Here is a 22682-nt window from a genome sequence, read left to right on the forward strand (position 1 = left end):
ACTCAATGAATGGGAAATTCCAAGTTTGTTGTAGGAAACGTGGGCATTAATTGAATACTTCTTTCCTGAAGTTTAAAAAAGTCCCACAGTCGAGCGAGTCTTTTAGGACTCTTGCCCTCTCTGCCAAGCAAAGCTTACATCATTTGCTTCCAATTACATATGTCCCTGGTTGTTCAAGGAGCTTCCATTTAATGTATGGAGTTCCTTCCTCTTTTAGGTGCTATACATGGCTGGCCAGGGACGTGATGCTGTGCCTTTCTGGGATCCTAAAAGAGGACTTGTGGTTGTTCAGACATTGCTTAAATAAGGGTGCAGTTGAACTGACATATTTTCTTGTCTGTGTATTGGATATGCTACCACCACTGATGCTTCTTTTGTTAACTCTGGGTCTGGTGCCGTTGTTATTGGTGTTGGAGTTGCTTCTGGTGCTGACAATCCTGGATGTGATTCTGGTGGTTCAGTTGCTGCTGGTGTAGTAGCTATTTCTGGCCACAAAGTTGGTGTTGCTGATGCCATCATAACTGTTGATACTGTCGTGTTGTCTCTGCTGCTTGATGCATTGCTGTCGTCACCGCTGTCAATGCTACCATTGTTGTCATTGTTGCTGTTATTGGTAGATGTATTGTTGTAGCTGCCACTGACTCTGGCTGTCAGTGGCAGCTACCACCTCAGCCTCATACATGACCCCTCCCCACTCGGCTTCACATTGACCCCCCCCACACACACACACACACACTGGGCAGTCATTGTATATATTACATGAGCATCTTGCTCTGCTTGCAGCTTAGAGTTGCTCACTAATATTTTTTAATGTTGGGTGTGCAACTGAAGGATACCCTTAAGTTTCCTATTAAACAAACATTCATATCTGTGTGACTGTGTGAAGTGTTTGTTCACCCATGCAGGTTGTAACATTGAAAGAGAAGGATGGGGCAAACCAAATGACATTACAGTGACACTTCCTTTTGTGGGTACCAGTGCCCAACATATAGGAAATGCAATCCTCAAACACACTGAATGCCAGAGCCTCATTGTAATAAGAGGCTGTGGTGTCAAAAATCTCTTGACTTGAGGAATGTTTGAGAGGAGGAAACTGAAAGTGAATGTAGCTAAGAGTAAGGTGAGGAGATGTTTGAGAGATGGAAGGGCTGTAAGATGAATGTGAGTATAAATAGTGAGATGTTAGAGGAGGTGAGTGTTTTTAAGTATCTGGGATCACATGTGATGGCAGATGGGAAGGTGGGATATAGAGTGAGGGAGGAGAGTAAGATACTTGGATTTGTGAAAGGTATGCTGAAAGATAAAAAGTTGAGTATGAAAGTGAAAAGTGGGGTGTATGAGGGCGTGATTGTGCTGACAATGTTATATGATGCAGAGACATGGGGATTGAGAGAGCCGGAAAGGAGGTGACTAGATGTGTTTGAAATGAGATGTCTGAGGGCTATGGTTGGTATGACTGGATGAGGAATCAGGAGGTGCGAAGGTGAGCAGGAATGAGAGAAAAACTAACAACCAAAATGGATAGACAAATGTTGAGATGGTTTGGCTACATGGAGAGGATGGATGAGAAGTGGATGGTAAGGAGGGTGATGAAGGCAGAAGTGGTAGGCAGCAGAACCAGAGGCAGACCTCAGTTTGTGTGGATGGATGGCGTGAGGAAAGCTTTGGTGGTTAGAGGTGTTGGAATGAGAGGCAAGAGAGTTTATAAATGATAGGAAAGCTTGGAGAGTGTTTGTGGATGGATGAGTAAATTTAGTGTTGCTCAAAGGCATACAGAACCAGCATGATGCTGTTGGACCCCACTGCTGATATTGGGGGTAGCATTCTATGCCTTGACAGGGCTCGCCTCTTTGAGCTGGGAAATGATTGGAGTTCCTGGTGTGTGTCATGTTGTGGCTACCCCCTCCTAAAAAAAATGGGGAATATGTATGTATGTATGTATGTGAATCTCTAAGTAATAGACTTTTGTGGCGTTTTTGCAGCAATAATAAAAAAAGTATGTATGTATATATGTATATACATATATGTATATACATATATGTATGTATGTATCTTATCCATAAAAGGCAGATTTTCTATGTGTGTGTGTGTGTTGTGTGTGTGTATGTTTAAAATTCATACATTTACACAATTCTAAATTTCTGGGATTAAAGAATCGCAATTAATATTCTAAACACAATAAGTTAGGTCACAGCATCATTTTTTCAGTCAAAAAAACTCCCAGTTAAGAATAAAATAGATAAAACTACGCAAATTAACATTTCCCCCCTAATAAAATCTAATTTCCTCTTTCTACTACCTTTACAAATCCTTTCAACTCCTACTTTCTCTTATGAACCTTTACGAACGAACCAACAACAAACACAAAAAGAAAGGAAGGAGAAATACTGACAGTAAAAGAAATCCATTTCAGTATCAAAACTGAAACAATCACATTTCGATACTGTAATGACAGATATTTTCACTTTAATGGTTTCATTTTCATATACATACCTCATTCTAATTGGCGGGAATTGTAACTTATTTCGAACTCCGTCCTTCACCATGATAACAACAACATAAAATAGCCACACATCTTTTTCAAATACGATCGACAAACATTTATTCCCTACAAACTGTGAGTTTTTTGCAAAATCTTTTCGTAAATCTTGAGATTAACACCCGCACGATTACCTACCTAACCCTAACCCTGACCCTAAAACCCTAACCCTAACACTGTAGTGAAAATAGTGCCGGTGTTAATCTGAAAATTTAATCTTTTTTAAAACACTTTTACTTACTAACATTTTTTTAAAATTTAGTATGTGTGTGTATGTTGCCCATATATATATACACTTAAGACTTAGTTGTGGGTTGGGAGTTTGATCGGCAGAGATCATTATTATTATTATTATTATTATTATTATTATTATTATTATTATTATTATTATTATTTAAAATTTTTCCCACCAGGGCGGCTTGGGGCAGGTGGAGAATAGTCGATTATATCAACCCCTGTGTTCAACTGGTACTTATTTTCTAGACCCCGAAAGGATGAAAGGCAAAGTCGACTTCAGCAGAATTTGAACTCAGAACGTAGGGGCAGGTGGAGAATAGTCGATTATATCGACTCCTGTGTTTAAATGGTACTTATTTTTTAGACCCTGAAAGGATGAAAGGCAAAGTCGACTTGGGCAGAATTTGAACTCAGAACGTAGGGATGGGCACAAACCACCCGTCGCTATACTGGTTCTGTAGAACAGGGTTGAGTGTGAAAACCAACTTTAAAGTGTAAATATAGATGTTTTTGAATACACACTCATACATACATACCTATAAATACACACACATACAAATAAACACATACAAATACCTGTCAGTCTCTTCCAAATACGATCGACAGTCAAACATTTATTCCCTACAAACTGAATTTTTTTAATATCTTTCTTAAAACGCATTTACTTACTACCACATATATATAGAGAGAGACACACAAAATACACATTAATACACACATACATACAAATACCTGTCATTTTTTTTCTATTTAGTGTGTGTGTGTGTTGCCCATCTTAATATATAATGCTGAAGTTGTGTATCTGTGTGAAGCCCTTTTAAAAGTTTATAGAAATTCACATTTTCCACTTTTTTGTCCTAACCCTAACCCTAACCCTGACCCTAAAACCCTAACCCTAACACTGTAGTGAAAATCGCGACGGTGTTAATCTGAAAATTTAACAAATTTTTTTAAAACACTTTTACTTACTAACATTTTTTTATTTAGTGTGTGTGTGTGTGTGTTGCCCATATATATATATATATATATATATATATATATATATATATATATATATATATATATATATATATATATATATATATATATATATATATATATATATATATATATATATATATATATATATATATATATATATATATATATATATATATATATATATATATATATATATATATATATGTATATACACTTAAGAATTAGTTGTGGGTTGGGAGTTTGATCGGCAGAGGTCATTATTATTATTATTATAACCTTCGTCTTGTCTTTGTCCTTACATTTTTAAAATTTATATTAGCCCTTGTGGCCAATAAAACCAGAATTAATCATTATTATTTTAAATTTTTCCCACAACGGCGTCTTGGGGCAGGTGGAGAATTATCGATTATATCGACCCATATGTCCAACTGATACCTATTTTTTAGACTCCGAAAGGATGAAAGGCAAAGTCGACTTCGGCGGAATTTGAACTCAGAACGAAGAGATGGGTACAAACCTCCCGTCGCTACACTGGTTCTGCAGAACAGGGTTGAGTGTGAAAACCAACTTTAAAGTGTAAATATAGATGTTTTTGAATGCACACTCATACATACATACGTACAAATACACACATACATACAAATACCTGTCATTTTTTATTTTATTTAGTATGTGTGTGTGTTGCCCATCTTAATATAGAATACTGAAGTTCTGTATCTGTGTGAAGCCTTTTAAAAAGTTTATAGAAATCCACATTCTCCAATTTTTCGTCCTAACACTGTAGTGAAAATCGTGCCGGTGTTAATCTGAAAATTTAACAATCTTTTTTTAAAACACTTTTACTTACTAACATTTTTTTTATTTAGTGTGTGTGTGTGTGTGTGTGTGTGTGTGTGTGTGTGTGTGTGTGTGTGTGTGTGTGTGTGTGTGTGTGTGTGTGTGTTGCCCATATATATATATACACTTAAGATTCAGTTGTGGGTTGGGAGTTTGATCGGCAGACGTCATTAGTATTATTATTATTATTTAAAATTTTTCCCACAAGGGTGGTTCGGGCAGGTGGAGAATAGTCGATTATATTGACCCCTGTGTCCAACTGGTACTTATTTTTTAGACTCCGAAAGGATGAAAGGCAAAGTCGACATTGACGGAATTTGAACTCAGAGTGTAGAGATGGGTACAAACCTCCCGTCGCTACACTGATTCTACAGAACAGGGTTGAGTGTGAAAACCAACTTTAAAGTGTAAATATAGATGTTTTTGAATACACACTCATACATACCTACGTACAAATACACACATACATACAAATAAACACACACATACAAATACCTGTCAGTCTCTTCCAAATACGATCGACAGTCAAACATTTATTCTCTACAAACTGAATTTTATTAATCATCTTTCTTAAAACGCATTTACTTACTACCATATATATATAGAGAGAGACACAGCATACACATTAATACACACATATATACAAATACCTGTCATTTTTTTATTTAGTGTGTGTGTGTGTGTTGCCCATCTTAATATATAATGCTGAATGTATCTGTGTGAAGCCTTTTTAAAAGTTTATAGAGATCATCATTTTCCACTTTTTCGTACAAATTTTTACATCAATGGAATTTTCTCGATGTGAACTTTCCAGTGCAGTAATTAGATTTTTAAAATTATGTTTACTTTGTGTGATTTAAGGGAAATTTGGCTGTTGTTTCTAGCAACTTTTATATTTCTTCCCTTCTACCTGTACCGGCGTTATTACACATCGATCACGCGCTCAAAATATAATATACGGAGTAAAAGTAAAAGAGGGAGAGAGAGAGAGAGAGAGAGAGAGAGAGAGAGAGAGAGAGAGAGAGAGAGAGAGATACATAAAAAGTCATAGATTAACTTGCTTTAAGACAATTCTTTCCTTCTACCTTTTCACTCTTACTTCATTCTTCTTCCTCTCTCCCATTTAATAGCTTTCTTCTATCCCTCTACCGCTACATATTTTTCATGACATAGAAACGTAAAAACACACACAACCACACATACGTGATCTGTGACAACAACATACACATAAACACATCAACATTATAGATATAAGATTTAGTTTCTGTGTGTTTCTTATATAAACATGCGCACGCATTGCTATTTTATAACTGTCTTCCGTTCTCCCTTCCTCTCTCTTCATTGCTCCCGTTCTCTATTCCTTTCTCCCCCTGTCTCTCTTTTCCTCTCTCCCTCTTCTCTCTCGCTCTCGCAAACGCATACACGCGCACGTACACACAAGCATTCTCTACAATATAACTCATGTTCGTCAATGTTTTGTAAATATACAAACTACGGAGCTTATGGACAACACATTATAATGTGGGTAATTTTTCAGATTAACACCCGCACGATTTTCACTAGGGTGTTAGGGTTACAGTTTTTTGGTCAGGGTTAGGATTTTAGGGTTATGGTTAGGGTTAGGGTTAGGATTAGGGTTATGATTAGAGTTAGTGTTACGGTTTCGGTTTTAGGTTCAGGGTTAGGGTTACGTAATCGTGCGCGTGTTAATCTGAAAAATTACCGAAATGTGAAAACTACCGACCCTGCCATCTGTTATAACATTTGTTGTTCTGTTTAATATGTACATAGATTATGCCTCCAAAGAAGAGAGCTTGCTGGGGAAAGAAAGCAACCGGTTTAAAAAGACAGGAACAGACTGCAGCAATTCACCACATTCCAGAAGCTACTTTGAACATAATGCAAAATGGTGCATCATCATCTACTGCCCAATCTGATAGAATTCTGGCAGAACTGTGTAGCAACAGATCGCCACCAATTGCTTCATCAGAAATTGCCGTCCTACCTCCTGCAAAAAGGAATTACCCTGCTATGTATAATCAAGGCAGCGCAAAAAGTTGTTTTGCACAAGCATTTGTATAGCCAATTAGACGGATGAAATTTGCGTACACTTAATAATGTTACGCAAAACAGCCTTTAGACTTACCCTATTAATTTCATCGTCTTTTGAATTATGAACATATTTATATCATAAGGGTTTTTTCATTGTAAGGCTTTCTTTTTTAGTTGATTTTCACCTAGCAAGACTTATAGATGGCGTAATAAGTCACACCCGGACAACATCGGGTTATACTGCTAGTTTATATATACAGGGGTTGGATAAAATAATGGAAACATCTAGCATATCTATAAAACCATCAAAAGCTTGTTTATTTTTTTTATTTTTTGATTTATTATTAGTGTTGCCTAATATATTTTGCTAAAATTACTGTTTCTTTTCAGATATCATCAGAAAAAGGTAATTGATATTCATTAAAATAACAGATCTATCGGACATTCAAAGAGGTCAAATTGTTGGTTGTCGTATGGCAGGCGCTAGTGTAATGGAAACAGCTGAAATGTTTGGTGTATCAAGAAGTACTGTCTCGAAAATAATGACAGCCTTTGAGAAAAAGGGAAAAAACCTCCTCGTCGAAACAAAACTCCAGAAGAAAACCAAAACTTTCAGATAAAGACCGTCGAACTCTTACGTGAATTGTTAGAAAGGACCACAAAAGTGCATCTCCCAAAATTACTGCAGAGCTTAATGACCACCTCGAAAACCCAGTTTCCACAAAAGCTGTTCGCTGGGAGCTGCACAAAGCCAGATTTCACAGGAGGGCTGCAATCCGAAAACCACTACTTTCAAAAACAAACGTTGCAAAGCATTTAGAGTGGAGTAAAAACCTACAGAATTGGTCCCTAGAGCAGTGGAAGAATGTTATTTTCTTGGATGAGTCATCCTTTACCTTATTTCCGATCACTGGCCAAATATACGTGAGGAGACAGCCAAAAGAAGCATCTGACCCAGACTGCTTTCTTCCAACTGTTAAACATGGAGGAGAATTTGTGATGATCTGGAGGGCTATATCTTGGAAATCTACCAGCCCAATGGCTTCCCTTCATGGCAGAATTAATAATCAAGACTATTTAAGCATTTTATCTGATCAAATCCATCCCATGGTTGCGGAACTGTTTCCGGGGGAAAATGCAATCTTTCAGGATGATAATGCACCAATTCACACAGCTAAAGTTGTTACTGAATGGCACGAAGAACATTCTAGTGAAGTTGAACATCTTATCTGGCCACCACAGTCCTCAGTGGTGAGATGTATAATTACAACAATAGCACAGACTGACACCATGTGCATTTTTCGGCGATTGTTCTTTTATTGTTTTGGGAACACCAGTTTGTAGGAGAAAAGCGAAGATGTGGCGGTCCAAATGTTGGCTGTTCAAAGTTCTTATTCTCAAGCTCACCAGTTTGTAGGATATAGGGCCACCATCATTGGCTAACCCTGTCCCGTACAAATCAATTCTCTTCAATAACACGCAGGATAAATTGAATAACAGCATAACAAGTATTTATTATGAGGTGTTCAGCCTACATCTCGGGTAATGGAATTGCCAGGTCAGCCTTTATGGTTGGTGTGAAGACGGTGTCGATGCTGGTTGATTAAGTCATTCTTCAACCTCCTCCGAAGTTTGCTTGATTCAAAGGTAGTTACGGAGCGGCTCTTAGTGGTCCGGTGTTTTCGAAGGTCCAGCAAAGGCGGGAACGCTTTGATATAGGCTGACCACGCATGCGCATGGGGGACTTCCTGCATGCCTTCCAGAAGATATGTCCCTACGCATGCGTGGACGAACTTCCCAAAATGGTGACTGGTATTAGGCGTCACTACACAAGAATCGTTTCGTGTAGACGTCAGCACCCGCTCACAAATAGAGAGCTTAATATTATTTCTACTATTGACGTAATTATTTAAAGTCCTCCACATTTTTATCGGTATTGGAGAGGTCAAAGTGACCTTGCTGCAAACTTCAAAAGTTCCAGTTCCACTGTTAACGTTCAACTGATGTTAGCGTTTACCCCTGTTAAGTGCAGCGAAATGTCAGAAATGTTTTGCTTCAAGCGAAAATTGCAGAAGCTACTTAAAGGTATTGCCAGTTCTCCTGATGACGACTAAAGCTGTCGCAATGCCGGAAACCCTAGTGTATCTTCAAGCATCTCAGGATTGCAAGCATCTCGTCTGTTTGTCTACTCGCTTTACCTTAGTGGGGAAGCGAGGACTGACTTAAGCTTCACATACAGAAGGGTTCCATGTGCAGTCTCTTGACAACCACAACCAGAACCACCTTAAACTGGTTTCAGTTGCCACGGAGATATTTTTGGTGGCCGTCTCCGGTTATTTGAGTTCCAGACCAATCTTCTGCAAGAAATAGTACACAAGTCTTACTGGAAAACCGCGTCAGCTGACCAAAGTTTCATTAACCAGATCCTGTTACTCGGCTTTCTTTAGCTAGTGAGAAATGCCAGCTCTGTCCTCCCAAGGTAATGTGAGTTCAGTCACTCTGATAAACATTCACCATCTATTAATGTACACTTCCTGTAAACTTTATTCTCCTGTTAATACTTCTCAATGCTAACCTCATGTTAATGTTTGCCCTCTGTTAAAGTACATCTCCTGACCCTGTTAATGCTCTTACTCTGTTAACGTTCACCCTTGATCTTTTTTTTTTCACGATAATCTCTTGTTAATATTCACTTTTTGTTAACACTCACGTAACATTTTCATTTCTGGTATTTAATCAAGTATTCCCTATTATTTCCACCACTCAGTATTTACACAGACACAATGTTAAGAGTAAACTATTCGGTTCAATCTACATTAAGAATATTACTGGTAGCGAGTAAAGTAGCTGAAACCAGCAACTGAAACCATGTCCTAACCATTACCGTAGCGAACAAGAATTTTTGTACAGAAACAAAAAAGAAAAATATTTTTTGCACGAAATAAAATTATAGATAAAATATAAACTTATTTATAGAACAACGCCCTTTGTTGTCACAGAAGCTCCATTGATTTTCTGTGGGCTTGTGAATTGTATTGATTTAGTGTTGTTGAAATTGCTGTTGTTACAGTTATTGTAAAAGTTGGTTTCTTATTGTGTGGTTGTTAAAATAATTACGTTCTGCGTTTGGCAGACATTGAGGACTGTTATTCCCTTCTGTGAGGGGGTGAGGTGGAATTATAATTATCAATTGTTTTCCATTGAATTCTTCCTCTAAAGAAGAAAAAAACGGCTTCCTCTAACGAGGAGAAAAAATGTGAAAAAAGACAAGAAACCGATACTCTAAGCATGCCGATGACAGAGCAGTTGACTGAACAGCCAAAGAAGAAAATAAATTTTACAGCCGCAGCTGGTGTCCAAAAAGAGAAGCTGAAAATAGAACCAAGTATGCTGATGCAACACCATAATATGTTCGCTAGGGAGGGTTATGACATAGAAGCCACCCTCCCAAACGAAATAAAAGAAAACACGCAGAAAAAAATAATCGTTTTTAAAAGCCTGATAATAAAAGAAAAAAGCTTGATAAAGGAAGCAAAGAAGACGTCGAAAATGCCTCCAACTAATCTGGCAGGACATAGAATTCCTAACCAGAGGGAAGAAATTTGCAACTATCGTGGTATATTTTCAAAAGTGAGGAGAAGGCGAAAAAACACTCGGTGAACCCTCTAAAGACTGCAGATATCATGCTGCTGCCAACTTACCTAGGCAGACGCACGTCCAGAATAACAGTAGACGAGATCCCACCAAAAGTCAACGTCACCTGGTTATGTTCATCCCTATTAATGGGGGTAGAGGAAAAATAACGGTTCCAGCAAAATTGGAAGGGACAAGACCTCGAAGTCGTAATTCAAGCAGATCCACAGACGCTAGAAGAAATAATAGAAAATATACACCTAGGAGAGGAAACGACCTTGCGGGTAGTGGTAGAGAGGAGAAGACCCCGGTATTACGAGTGTGGTGAAAATGGCCACATTCAGGCAAACTGTCCTACCCGTAAGGAAGAGACGGAGAAAAAATAGAACGAGGCGGAGACGCAGGAGGTCGACCAGCAGGCTCCCAGCAAGGAAAATATACGACCAACTGGGGACGAGGACGGTTGGTCGACCGTTAAAAGGAAGAAAGTCCCAAAAAGAAAGAACCCCAATCCCCGGATCTTTTCGATTAATTAATTTCCTTTAACTAAACACTTTGAAACTTCGGACACTGGTAGAATGTGTCATATAGAACATCTTTTACTCTAAGCGTTGTTGAGAAAAGTTTCTACTTTCGAAGTTATTTCATGTTAAAGTTGTCGTATTTCGGTAATTTCAACCAATCAATGACGTGTATTCAGCTGAATAAAATTACTGCTGTTGTTTGTCAACAACAACTTCCGGCGGTGTATATTTCGTTTGTCACTGTTATTTATAACATATTTCATCTCAGTTACGTTCGTATGACTAAACGAGTGTATCTGAAGCACGTTTACTTCATGACACCACCATAATCGTACGTGCATTTCTACTACTTTTAGGTTTTTTCCTGTTTTTCAATTACTATTTTCGGAAAGACTTCCTCCTGTCCCACTATTGGATCTTTGGGGTTTGACGGGCAACATTTGTTTTCTTAACGAAACACTTTCAAACTTGGGACACTGGTAGAATGTGTCATATAAAACAACTTCTTCTCTTAACCTTCTTAACAAAAAATTGTACATCGCAAGTTATTTCATGTTAAAGTTGTCGTATTTCTGTAATTTCAACCAATCACTGACGTCTATTCAGCTGAATACAGTTACTGCTGTTCGGTGTCAAGTGTGTTATTCCCTGTTTAATTATATCATTATTCCCTAGTAAGGGTTTAGGGTTTTAGGGTTAGGGTTCGAGTTCGGGTTTTAGGGTTAGGTTTTAGGGTTAGGGTTGGGGTTAGGGTTAGGGTTATGGTTATGAGTTATAGGGTTAGAGTTAAGGTTATGGCAAAAATAATCATAACCCTAACCGTAATCCTAAAACTAACCCTAACTCTAAAACCCGAACCCTAACCCTAAAACCCTAAAGCTAAAACCAGCACAAACGCACGAACGATGTCATAAATAAGAGTAACAAGGGTAGTTGTTGTTGACAAACAACGGGACTAATTTTATTCAAGGGAAAAGATCCCATGACACCGTTACGGCATTAATTGTTTTCACCTCAATAGACGTCAGTGATTGGTTGAAATTACCGAAATACGACAATTTTTTACATAAAATAACTTCGAATACAAAATTTTTTATCTGTTCTATACCACAAAATATACAAATATTCGAAGTTTGAAAGTGTTTCGGTATCAAAAACACTACAAAAAAAATGTTGCCCGTCAAACCCCAAAGATCCCCACTATTTTCTCGCAAATTATTGGTTTTTCTTAATTTTTTTTTTTGCCAAAGACCCAGCTTTTCGGATACGGAGATTCCAGAAAATTGCCAAAAATCGGAATTTTGTAATTTTTTTTTACCCCCCCACCCCCTCAAATTTCTTCATTTTTCACTTTTTCCGTGACCCTAACCCTAAAACTATAGCCCTTAAACCCTAACCCTAAAACCCTAACCCTAGCCCTAACCCTAAAACCCTAAACCTAACCCTAAAACCCTAAAGCTAAAACCAGTACAAACGCACGAACAATGTCATAAATAACAGTGACAAACGAAATATACACCGCCGATAGTTGTTGCTGACAAACAACGGCAGTAATTTTATTCAGCTGAATACACGTCATTGATTGGTTGAAATTACCGAAATACAATAACTTTAACACGAAATAACTTCGAAAGTAGAAACTTTTCTCAACAACGCTTGGAGTAAAAGATGTTCTATATGACACATTCAACCAGTATCCGAAGTTTCAAAGTGTTTAGTTAAAGAAAATTAATTAATTGAGCTGCCCATGAAAAAGAAAAGATCCCAATCCCCCCAACACCCACCACAAACAAGAAAAAAGCCCCCTCTACAGACACACAAGATATACAAACTGCCCCTCCCAACCACTACTCACCCGCAAAAATAGCAACAGCCCCTCCTTCCAGCCCTGATATCCTCCTCTCGCTCCCCTCCAGCCCTGATATTTCACCCCTCTAATCCCCCTCCTGCCCTGTACATCCCTTTCCCCCAGCCCAGAAAAATCATCCCTTCCCTCCAGTCCCGGAAAAAAGCAACAAATTTGGCAAAATAAAATAGTTTGTGACAATAAACGAAAAAAATGAACTATTATCAATAAGAATGAGAAATATCCCGACAGCCAAAAAATATAAAAAACATTACGTGAAACTTCTGGAAGGAATTTCAGGATATACAATTGACTCGATGAACCTCGGAATATTAAAAAAATACTTCCCTACAGACATACCCCAACCGACAAGGTTGGACTTCAATAAGTCCATGTACGAGGGCTTATGTCAAAATACCCCACGAGCCAGAGCGAAGGAAAAAGAGAAAACCGAAGACCACTGATGCCAAGGTAAGTAAATGGCTTGCATTCATGAAGGTTATTTAAGTGTGCATAGCCTGGTGTGAGGCTGGAAGCAAGGTCGCTTCCTTAATGACATCAGGTTGCGTAAGTTGGATGTCATTGTTGCTTCGGAAACCCGGTTAAGGGGGTCAAGAGATCTCCTCCCGTTATTGGATGGCTGCGAGAGTTTCTTCTCTCCGGGCTGTCCTTTTGGCGGAAGTGGGGTGTTAGTCCTGTTAAAAAGAAACCGGGTTACTGAGAAAAAGTTGATTTTTTTTCAGATCCAGAAGGTAGGCTGGTCGCCATGGACTTGACGTTCAACCGTGGTAAGATCATCAGACTGGTTGCAATTTATGCACGCAATGCAACTGGGCAAAATGAGTATTTTCGGAATCTGGAGAAGTTTCTCGGTACATCACATTCTCTAGTTGTGATAGGAGACTTCAACACAATCGGCGACGCACGCGTAGATTACGTTGGCTTGCGTTCTGATAGAAAATGTAAACCTTGCTTCCAAGATCTGCTAAGCTGCTATGAACTGGCAGATCCATATAGGTTGGAATTTCCTAACGCTCCATTGTGGACATGGTCAAGCAGCGACGGATCTTCCAGGTCATACCTAGACAGGGTGTTAATTAGAAAAGTAGATAAGAATATAGCTAGGTGTCCACAGTTTTACCCGGTCAGCTACAATGATCACAAAATGGTCACCTGTAAGCTTGACATAGATAAGATATATAATAGAGGCTCCGGCTACTGGAAACTTAATACGTCCCTTTTGGCGATTAAGGAGCACAGTGAACGGATTAAGTTACTGATTCAGAGGGCATTAACCGGGTTCATTATTAATAATAAATGGTGGTATGCCCTCAAGCGAGCCATTAAAATTCGAGTCTATTAGACATAGCATAGGTTTAGTGGCTAGAGAGGCTAGGAGGGAATCAAAATTAGTTAAGGACTTAGAGGAAGCATTGGAAACTGGCTCTGTGGCTCAGGTGACGGTTAAGACACTGGCGCTAAACCAGCACCTCGAAGCTCAACACATGGGTTGCATTGTCAGGGCAAGGCTTCGTGCAGTGGGTTGTGAAGGAATCAAGGCCGCAGGATGGGTCCGAGTGGTGGAAGCCCAACGTAGCAACGATGGCACAATTCGATCTTTGACGAACCAACAAGGTAAGTTGATAAACGAGCCCGAGGAGATGTGTGAGGCCTTTCAGGAGCACTTCGCCCAGCTTTTCTGGGGGGAGGGGACCGGTCAGTAGGAGGAACCTAACGGACTTCCTCACCGGGATGCCGCGCCTCTCAGTGCAGGACGCGGGGCGTTGTGAAGGACCGATCACGCCTGAGAAGGTAATTGAGGCTATAGCAGACTGCAGCATGGGAAAGGCACCGGGACTGGATGGTCTACCCTATAAGTTGTATAAGAGTATGCGAGACTTGTTTGGGCACCTGCTGGCGAATGTCTATGCGAACTGGCAGCAGATTGGGTTAATTCCCAGATCTGTGCGCCGGGGAGTAGTGACACTTGTCAGAAAGGACCCAAACAAAGGGGATTCTATTGATAATTTCCGGCCCATCACTCTGCTAAACGCAGAGTTGAATATTTTGGCCAAAGTGTTATCGAAAAGATTGGCGCGTGTCGCGGATGGTCTGAGCGGGGAGGCACCGACATGTGCCGTTCCCGGCAGAACTATCCAGAATAATCTCTATCTTATACGGTACACTTTAGAAGGGTTTAATAACGATTCTGGCAAGGGCGGGGCAGTGGTCCATTAAGACCAATCAAAGACTTTTGATAGGGTCGGCCATCGGTATCTGGTATCCGTTCTGGCACAATTCGGCCTGGGTCTCGGCTTCCTCAGGTGGATCATTCAGATTTACGACAACATCGACTCGGTAGTTCGGGTTAACGGCTTTTTATCTAAGCCCTTCAGCATCAAACGCTCGGTTCGTCAAGGGTGCCCGCTCTCCCCGCTTTTGTACGTGATGGCTCTTGAGCCGTTGCTGCGAAAATTGGCGACATCCCGAGACAGCCGGGTTGTGGAAAATCAGTTTCAGCTTACGCGGATGACATCACCATCATCGTAACCAAAATGGATCACCTACAGAGGGTAGGCAAGGCCATTAAGGCTTACGAGACGGTGGCAGGAGCAAAGGTTAATCGTGAAAAGTCAGTCGGCTTGCAGCTCGGTACCTGGAGAGACAAGTCGATGCCGCCTGACAGCGTCGTGGGACGTTATATGGAGGGTCCGATTAAGTTGCTAGGAGTTTGGTTCGGACCAGACTTCCAAATAGAGAAGAACTGGGCTGAGGTATTGAGCAGGGTGATCCACATAGTCAAGACCTGGTCTTGGCGGTGGCTATCTCTGAAAGGGAGGGTGGAGGTAGCCAATATCTTCATCGCATCGGTCATCACCTACCGCCTAACCGTCGTTTCTTGCCCTGATTCGTGGTTGATCAAGCTGGAAAGACAGCTCTTCCGCTTCTTGTGGAGGGGTTTGAAACCGCTTGAGACGCTCTATTTGCTGCCAACAACTATTAAAGGGTGGGCTAGGGATGCATTGGCTGACGATACGCAGACATGCGTTGAGATTGAGACATCTGTGGCTCTATCTGGATGGTGAGCTGTTGTGGTCTTCGTTGGCGAAAAGGAGCTTTCCCACGTTCACTAGTTTCAGTGGACAAGAAACCTGGTTCCATCGTAGATCGAGTAGAGGGCTAATAGTGGCTGGACGATACCTTAGAGGAGACCCTAGGTCTCGATGATAATCGGCTGGCCAGTCTGTTCCAACGTACATTTGGGCCGAAGACCCTGGACAATTTTCAGAAGTCTTTGGCATGGCAATGTTACCGAGAAGCACTTACCCGTTCGGGACATGCTCGCAAGGCATGGCGGCCCTGGCTCTCCGGACTGTCTAAGATGTGGGCGGGATAGGGAAACCATCCCACACGCAATTGTTCAGTGTCCGGAAGTACCAGATGTGTGGGTTTATGCTGAACAATTGTTGTCAAGTGCAGGAAGAGTACGGCTATCGACTGAGTCTATGGTAAAAATTGAACCACCGGATTTCCTATCGAAAGAAGGTAAGAATTGCTTTCTCGTCGTAGTAGCAATTGTGAGAGAGGTGATTTGGAAGACCAGAGTGAAAGGATTAACGACAGGCATTTACATCTATCTCTAGCCCTGGGTTGGTGAATTTCTTCACCTTTCACCTGAAAAGGAAGATAGGGCTGGAGAAAAAATGCCTGTCGGCGAAAATGTTTCATAATCGATGGAAAAGTGTAGTACGAATGTTGCGTGTGGGTGGTACCAAATGAATGCAACACAGAATGAACTTAAGGCATCGCGGGGTCCGAACTTAACCCGTCTCCCACTCCATTTGTAATGTCTTGGTATGTCTCACCATTCGAACATTTTGTATATTGTAAAATTTTTAATTTCATAATTGTGTTAAATCATTCGTTATGTCTGACTCCATTCAGATTGTGCTGTCCCCTTCTGTGTTGTTCCCTTGTGGGAAATAAAAAAAAAACTGCTCCATTGATTTGCTGTTTGAGTTGGTCAATTTTGGATACGGTGTGACAGAGGAAGTTTGTGTTTTTGATACTGGTGAATATATTGTTATTAATACAGTGAAATTTATTGTTGAAGCGTCTTGTGCGTATTTGTTTTCTTTGCTGTTGTTGTTTTTTGTTGTCTTTTTTTCCCCATTGTAGATGAGGAAAAAGTTAGCTCTTCTATCATAGAAAGCTATTCAAAGACCGCTGCGGCGAGAGCAGCTACGCCGTTAGAAGCAAGGCAGATGGAAGTTGACATGGAAGAAGTTCTAAGAAGTGAACAACTTGTGCAGGAGGGAGACGCTACCAAGCTGGTCCCTCCGCAGGAAACAGTGAACAATAAAAGCGATAAGACGGTGGTGTACAAACAAGCCACAAACAAAATAGAGAAGTTATCAGATGTTGAGGAATGTCTGAGAGACATAATGAAGAAGGCCACATTTGTTAGCAGAGGGAGGAGGTATAGCACGATGGAGGTGAGGTTTGCCACCAAAAAGGAGGCGGCCTCACACTCCTCCACTATTCTGAGGTCGGACAAGGTGACGCTGCTACTCACGTATGGGGGAAGGTGCAGTGTTCGAATCAAAGTAGCGAGAGTGCCACCTGAAATTAAAACAGAGTGGTTGGTGGCAGCTATTCTGGCTGCCACTGAGGACAGTCCGGAACTGGGACCAGTGGGGAGAACAAATATGCTGAACTGCTGGGGATGTGGAGTCGAGATGTGGCTTTTTGCCACATTTGAAGACATTGAAAGGATCCCCTACCAAATTGAGATTGCGGAGGAGAGTTCTGTGAACGTGTTTGTGGAAGGACGTCGACCCACTTGTTACATTTGTGGAGTGAGGGGTCATATGAAGACAAAGTGCCCCATGTACGAGCATACGCAGAGCGAACATGTGCAGAGTGAGAAAGTAGAGGATAAAGAACGTGAAATGGAGATGGAAAGAAAAACTGAGACGAAGAAAAACAAAGGCGATGCAAAAGAGAAAGAAAAGACTGAGGAAGACAGAACGAAAGCGGCAAAGGAGGGGAGTGACAGGTTTGTCAGCCCCAAAATGAGGAAGAAAGCAAATTCTAGAGAACACTCACAGGGACCAGCAGCAGAAACTGAGAGGATTGCCAAAAAAAGGTGGAGAATCGTCTAGATGTGCGCATGAGGTGGAGAAGGAACCAGCAGAGATGGATTACAGGAATAAGGGATTTATAATTTACTATAAGAAGAGTGTGGAGGTGGAAAAACGGATATCCAAGTGGAAGAATTTGATAAGGGTGAAGCTGCCCAAAGAGAAGTTCGGGGAAAATGAGAGACGTGTGCTGGTAAACGACAAAAAGTACATTTTTTAAAATTCTTACCGTGAATTGGTGATGATGATTGACGGGCCGGTGTTTCTTAATGTGATGCCGCCTGTGGTGGAACATGCAAGGTTGGAAAACTTCAGAAATAGAATATTAAATATAATATGAACAATATTTAAAAAGAAAGCGATGAAAATGTGAACTTTTACTTTTAAAAAATGGAAAAAAAGTGAAAACTGTCCAAAATCATGTCCAAATGTAATCACTCGACTTCGGGGGTCGAGTGGGCATAGCGCTTCATTATATCCTTTTCCATAATCTTTGCTCGATTTCCTTTTTGTATTTTTATTTCCCCGATTTTATGTTTTGTATTGTCTTTTTGGCTGTAAAAACTTTTTTATTTAGCCCACTGTGGGTAATAAAAAACGAGATTGATTTTCTGTTTGAGTTATTTGTGACCACGGTGTGGTTGAGGAGAGTTGTGTTTTAGAAACTTACTGTTGATATTACTGTTATTATTGCTGTTGAAGCGACTTGCGCGTATTTGTTATTTGCTGCTGTTATTATGTAGTGGCGCGAAATTATAGCCGCCATTGAGGAAGTACTATTCTGCGCTTGCGCAGGGGACTTCACCACCGGAAGCCCTTCGAGTTGCGCATGCGTAGTAAAACTCGTACTTAAACAGTTACTTTCATTATCTCGGTGAGTTGAGCCCAGACCTTCTACATGACAACACCTCGCTCCTCCACGAAGCACTTTTCACCATGATGCTATCGAAGTGATAGCTACTTGCTTCTCTGGCAGGCATCAAGGAAGACTTTAACCTTCCCTTACCAACTACAATTTAATCAGCGGCGGCTAAGTAGAATGACAGGAATTTGTATAACCAAGTATCATCTTAAATAAACCTTTTTATTATGTTGTAAATTGTTCTAATGTCTCTTCATTAATAATGCTGTTGAAAGGTGATAGAGAGAGACTAAAGTCTCTATGACAAACCTTTACAATTACTTTTTGCTCTTTTTCTCCCATTGTGGGTGAGAAAAAAACTTAGCTTTTCCAGCATGGAAAGCTATGCAAGGACCGCTGCGGCGAAAGCAGCTACGCAGTTAAAAGCGAGGCAAATAATAGTTGACATGAAGGAAGTTTTAAGTGGGCAGCTTGTGCAGAAGGAGGAAGGCACTATTAAACTGGTCCCTCTGAGGAGACAGTGTGTGACGGCACACAAACGATCGCCACCAGTAAAATGGAGAACGATATTGAGGAGTGTCTAGGAAACATAACGAGGAAGGCTACTTTTATTGGCAGAGGAAGAAGATACGGCACGGTGGAGTTGAGAATTGCCACCAAAGAAGAGCCGACCTCACATTCCACCACCATTCTGAGGTCGAGCAAGGTAGCGTTGTTGTCCACGTATAGGAGAAGGCGCAGTGTTTGAGTCAGAATAGCGAGAGTGCCACCCGAAATCAAAACAGAGTGGTTTGTGGCAGCTATTCTGGCTGCCAACGAAGACAATCCGGAACTGGGACCCATAGCAGGGACAAAATGTTAAACTGGTGGGGATTCGGGGTAGAGATGTGGCTTTTTGCCACATTTGAAGACATAGAGCGAATCCCCTACCAAATTGAGATTGCGGAGGAAAGTACGTTGAAAGTTGTTGTAGACGGACGTCGATCCAATTGCTATATATGCGGAGTGAGGGGTCATATGAAGACACAGTGCCCCAAGTTAGAACATACTCAGAGCAATAAAGTAGATGAAAAGGAAGATGGGAGAGAAAACTAAAACAAGAAAAGACAAAATCGATGTTGAGTGCGTCAGTGACGCAAAAAAAGAAAGAAAAGATCGAGGTGAAAGAGGCAAAGGAAGGGAGTGACGGGTTTGTCAGCCCCAAAAGAAGAAAGTTAAAACAAGAGAACATTCAACAGAAACCGAGAAGAAGAAAACAAGAAAACATTCAACAGGAACCGAGAAGTCACAAAAAGGTAGGGAACAACTTAAACCTAAAAATGCACAAGCAATAGAGAAAACACAATAGAAGAATGTAATTATAAGGGATTCCTGATAGTCTACAAAAAGTGCGGAGGTGGAAAAAAAGAATAGTCAAATGGAAAGGACTGGTGAGGGTGAAGCTACCCAAAGAATTTAACGGAGATGATAGAAGAATTAAGGTGCAGGACGAAAGGTTTGATAGATTTATGGATACATTCGGTGGATCGGTAAGTATGATAGACAGTATATGGTTACGTGACGCTCCGCCATCTGTAATAGAATATGAGGAACTAACAAGAATGGCGGTATGAACAGTATAGAAAAAAAAGAGGATGAGAATGTGAATTTTTTGTTTTAAAAAATGGGAAAGATTGTAAAAAATCATGTATAAATGTAATCACTCAACTTCGGGGGTCGAGTGGGCATTGCGCTTCATTTTTATCATTCTTTCGTAATTTCATTCGTTTCTTTTATTTTTTCTTCTTTACTCGTAAGAGCAATAGAGAAAATTGATTAAAGCATGGACAATAAGAAAAGTTATTCAAGAGTTACAAAAGTAGAAAACAAGGAAGTAAATCTAACAATGTTGAAAAATTACCAGATGTTGCACAGAGAAGGTGGCGATGTAAAGTTGTCGCAACCCCAAGATATCATGAAAGGAATGTATGAGAAAACAATTATTTATAAAGTATATTCAATTGAAGAGAGAAAAATTGAAATAATGTTGACAGATAAAATTGAAAATGCCCTGAAACCAATCTGAGAGGAAACCGATTCGGCACAGTGGAGGTTCACCTCAGAGAGGGAGCCAAAGCGAAATAATACTCAGCAACCCCGCTAAGAACGGAAAGTGTGATACTACTACGCACATACTTCGGAAGGAGAGCTTCCAGGGTGAGGGTGGAGGGGATTCCACTCGAAATCGACGTAGCCTAGGTGGCGGCTGCTGTACTCCTGGGTAACGAGGATGAAATAGCAGTCCTCCAGGCCACTAAGTCAGAAGCTTTAAATTGGAAAGGCCGGCCAAACTTTGGATTTAATAATACAAGGATCGGTGGATAGTCTGGAAAATATGGTGGAGACGGTGACAGTCAGGATAGGATGGAGGGCAGAATCCCTCGATGCTTTAAATGTGGCCTGAAGGACCACATTAGAGCGGACTGCCCTTCACCAACCGAGAAAAGCCAGGAGAAAACCAAGGAAGAACCAGCAAGAGCAGAGAAGGAAGTACCAACAGAAGTGGAGGACGACGAATCATGGAAGGTTGCGGAGAACAAAAACCAAAGAAAATGGAAAAAGGCAAATTAGACAGAGTTAAAACTCCATCCCACCCACAGCTTCCTAACCCCACCCTTCCCCCGCAGATACCAAACCCACCCTCTCCTCTTCGACACAAAAACAAAAAAAGAAAGCACTAACACACAGGAACCCTCAAATCCCCCCCCCCCCAGTCAAGGAAGAAAGTTGTTTTGCATCTATGCTATACGACATTTCGAATAGAAAACTGATTGATGACACAATGACGTGGAAAGACACAGTGTTAGTTAATATGGAAGAGAAGGTGGCACGCATGCATTTTGATATCGGAGGAACAGAAAGGAAAAATAGAAAAACATAAAAATGGGTACACTATGTGGAAGGTAAATATTGACAAAAGTAAATTTCCAGATGAGATGTGTACGGACCTTACAAAGGAGTGCGGAATAGACATACTAGAAGGAACAGAGTTTAAAGTAAGAAAGAAGTGAAGCTGCTCGGAGGTGGAGCGAGTAACTTCATTTTCATTTCTTCATTGTTATTTCATGTTTTTATACGCTCTTTTTTTTTTCCGCCCGTTTTGTGTCCCTAGATGTTGTGTGTTGTCCCTTCTATGTTCTCCCCTAGTGGGCAATAAAAAATCATAGCCTCTACTGATTTCGCAGTAGCTATTGTCACATAATCTCTATTGATTTCGCAGTAAGCTTTTGTCATACTAACACTATCGACTCTGCAATAGTTGTCGTAGTATCGACTACTAAATAGTTATATTGTCATTGTCAACTCAAGAGTAGCATTCTACATAGTACAGCCTCAAGCAGTCTTTTGGAAAATGAAATTATAACAACACAGTGGAATTTATCGGATTCGTAGGTACAAGTGCTATACTCATAACATTAAGACATCAAGCATGGGGAACTGTCTCGGGTAAGTGAGTTTGCATATTACTGATAACTTCCTTTTTACATCTTTGCTAAAAATCGTAATTAATATTATCGTGTTTAATCAATGGTTATACTCTGACTTTGAGGCGCAATGGCCCAGTGGTTAGGGCAGCGAACTCGCGGTCATAGGATCGCGGTTTCGATTCCCAGACCGGGCGTTGCGAGTGTTTATTAGCGAAAACACCTAAAGCTTCACGAGGCTCCGGCAGGGGATGGTGGTGAACCCTGCTGTACTCTTCCACCACGACTTTCTCTCACTCTTACTTCCTGTTTCTGTTGTACCTGTATTTGAAAGGGCCAGCCTTGTCACACTGTGTCACGCTGAATATCCCCGAGAACTACGTTAAGGGTGTCTGTGGAGTGCTCAGCCACTTGCACGTTAATTTCACGAGCAGGCTGTTCCGTTGATCGGATCGACTGGAACCCTCGAACGTCGTAAGCGACGGAGTGCCAACAACATACTCTTAAATTGTAATGACAAATTAACAATATCATATGTTAACTTTTCTTTTAATTTCACAGAA

At 40.6% G+C, this 22682-nt stretch overlaps 1 protein-coding gene across 2 annotated transcripts in view; it reads left to right on the forward strand.

Annotated features, from left to right (window-relative positions):
• The first annotated feature begins 20871 nt into the window (after positions 1-20871).
• The window catches only part of LOC106881213 (16 kDa calcium-binding protein), a 70474-nt gene continuing 68663 nt past the window's right edge, over positions 20872-22682 (forward strand). The window contains exon 1 of one of the 2 annotated variants that reach the window (XM_052967265.2): positions 20872-22141. In XM_052967265.2, coding sequence (XP_052823225.1) covers positions 22125-22141 — 17 coding nt within the window. In that variant the 5' untranslated portion in view covers positions 20872-22124. The remainder of the gene's footprint in view (positions 22142-22682) is intronic. The other variant, XM_089351028.1, reaches the window with a different exon arrangement.

The sequence above is a fragment of the Octopus bimaculoides genome, chromosome 4, assembly GCF_046866305.1.
Source record: "Octopus bimaculoides isolate indiv1 chromosome 4, ASM4686630v1, whole genome shotgun sequence".
Taxonomy (NCBI): domain Eukaryota; kingdom Metazoa; phylum Mollusca; class Cephalopoda; order Octopoda; family Octopodidae; genus Octopus; species Octopus bimaculoides.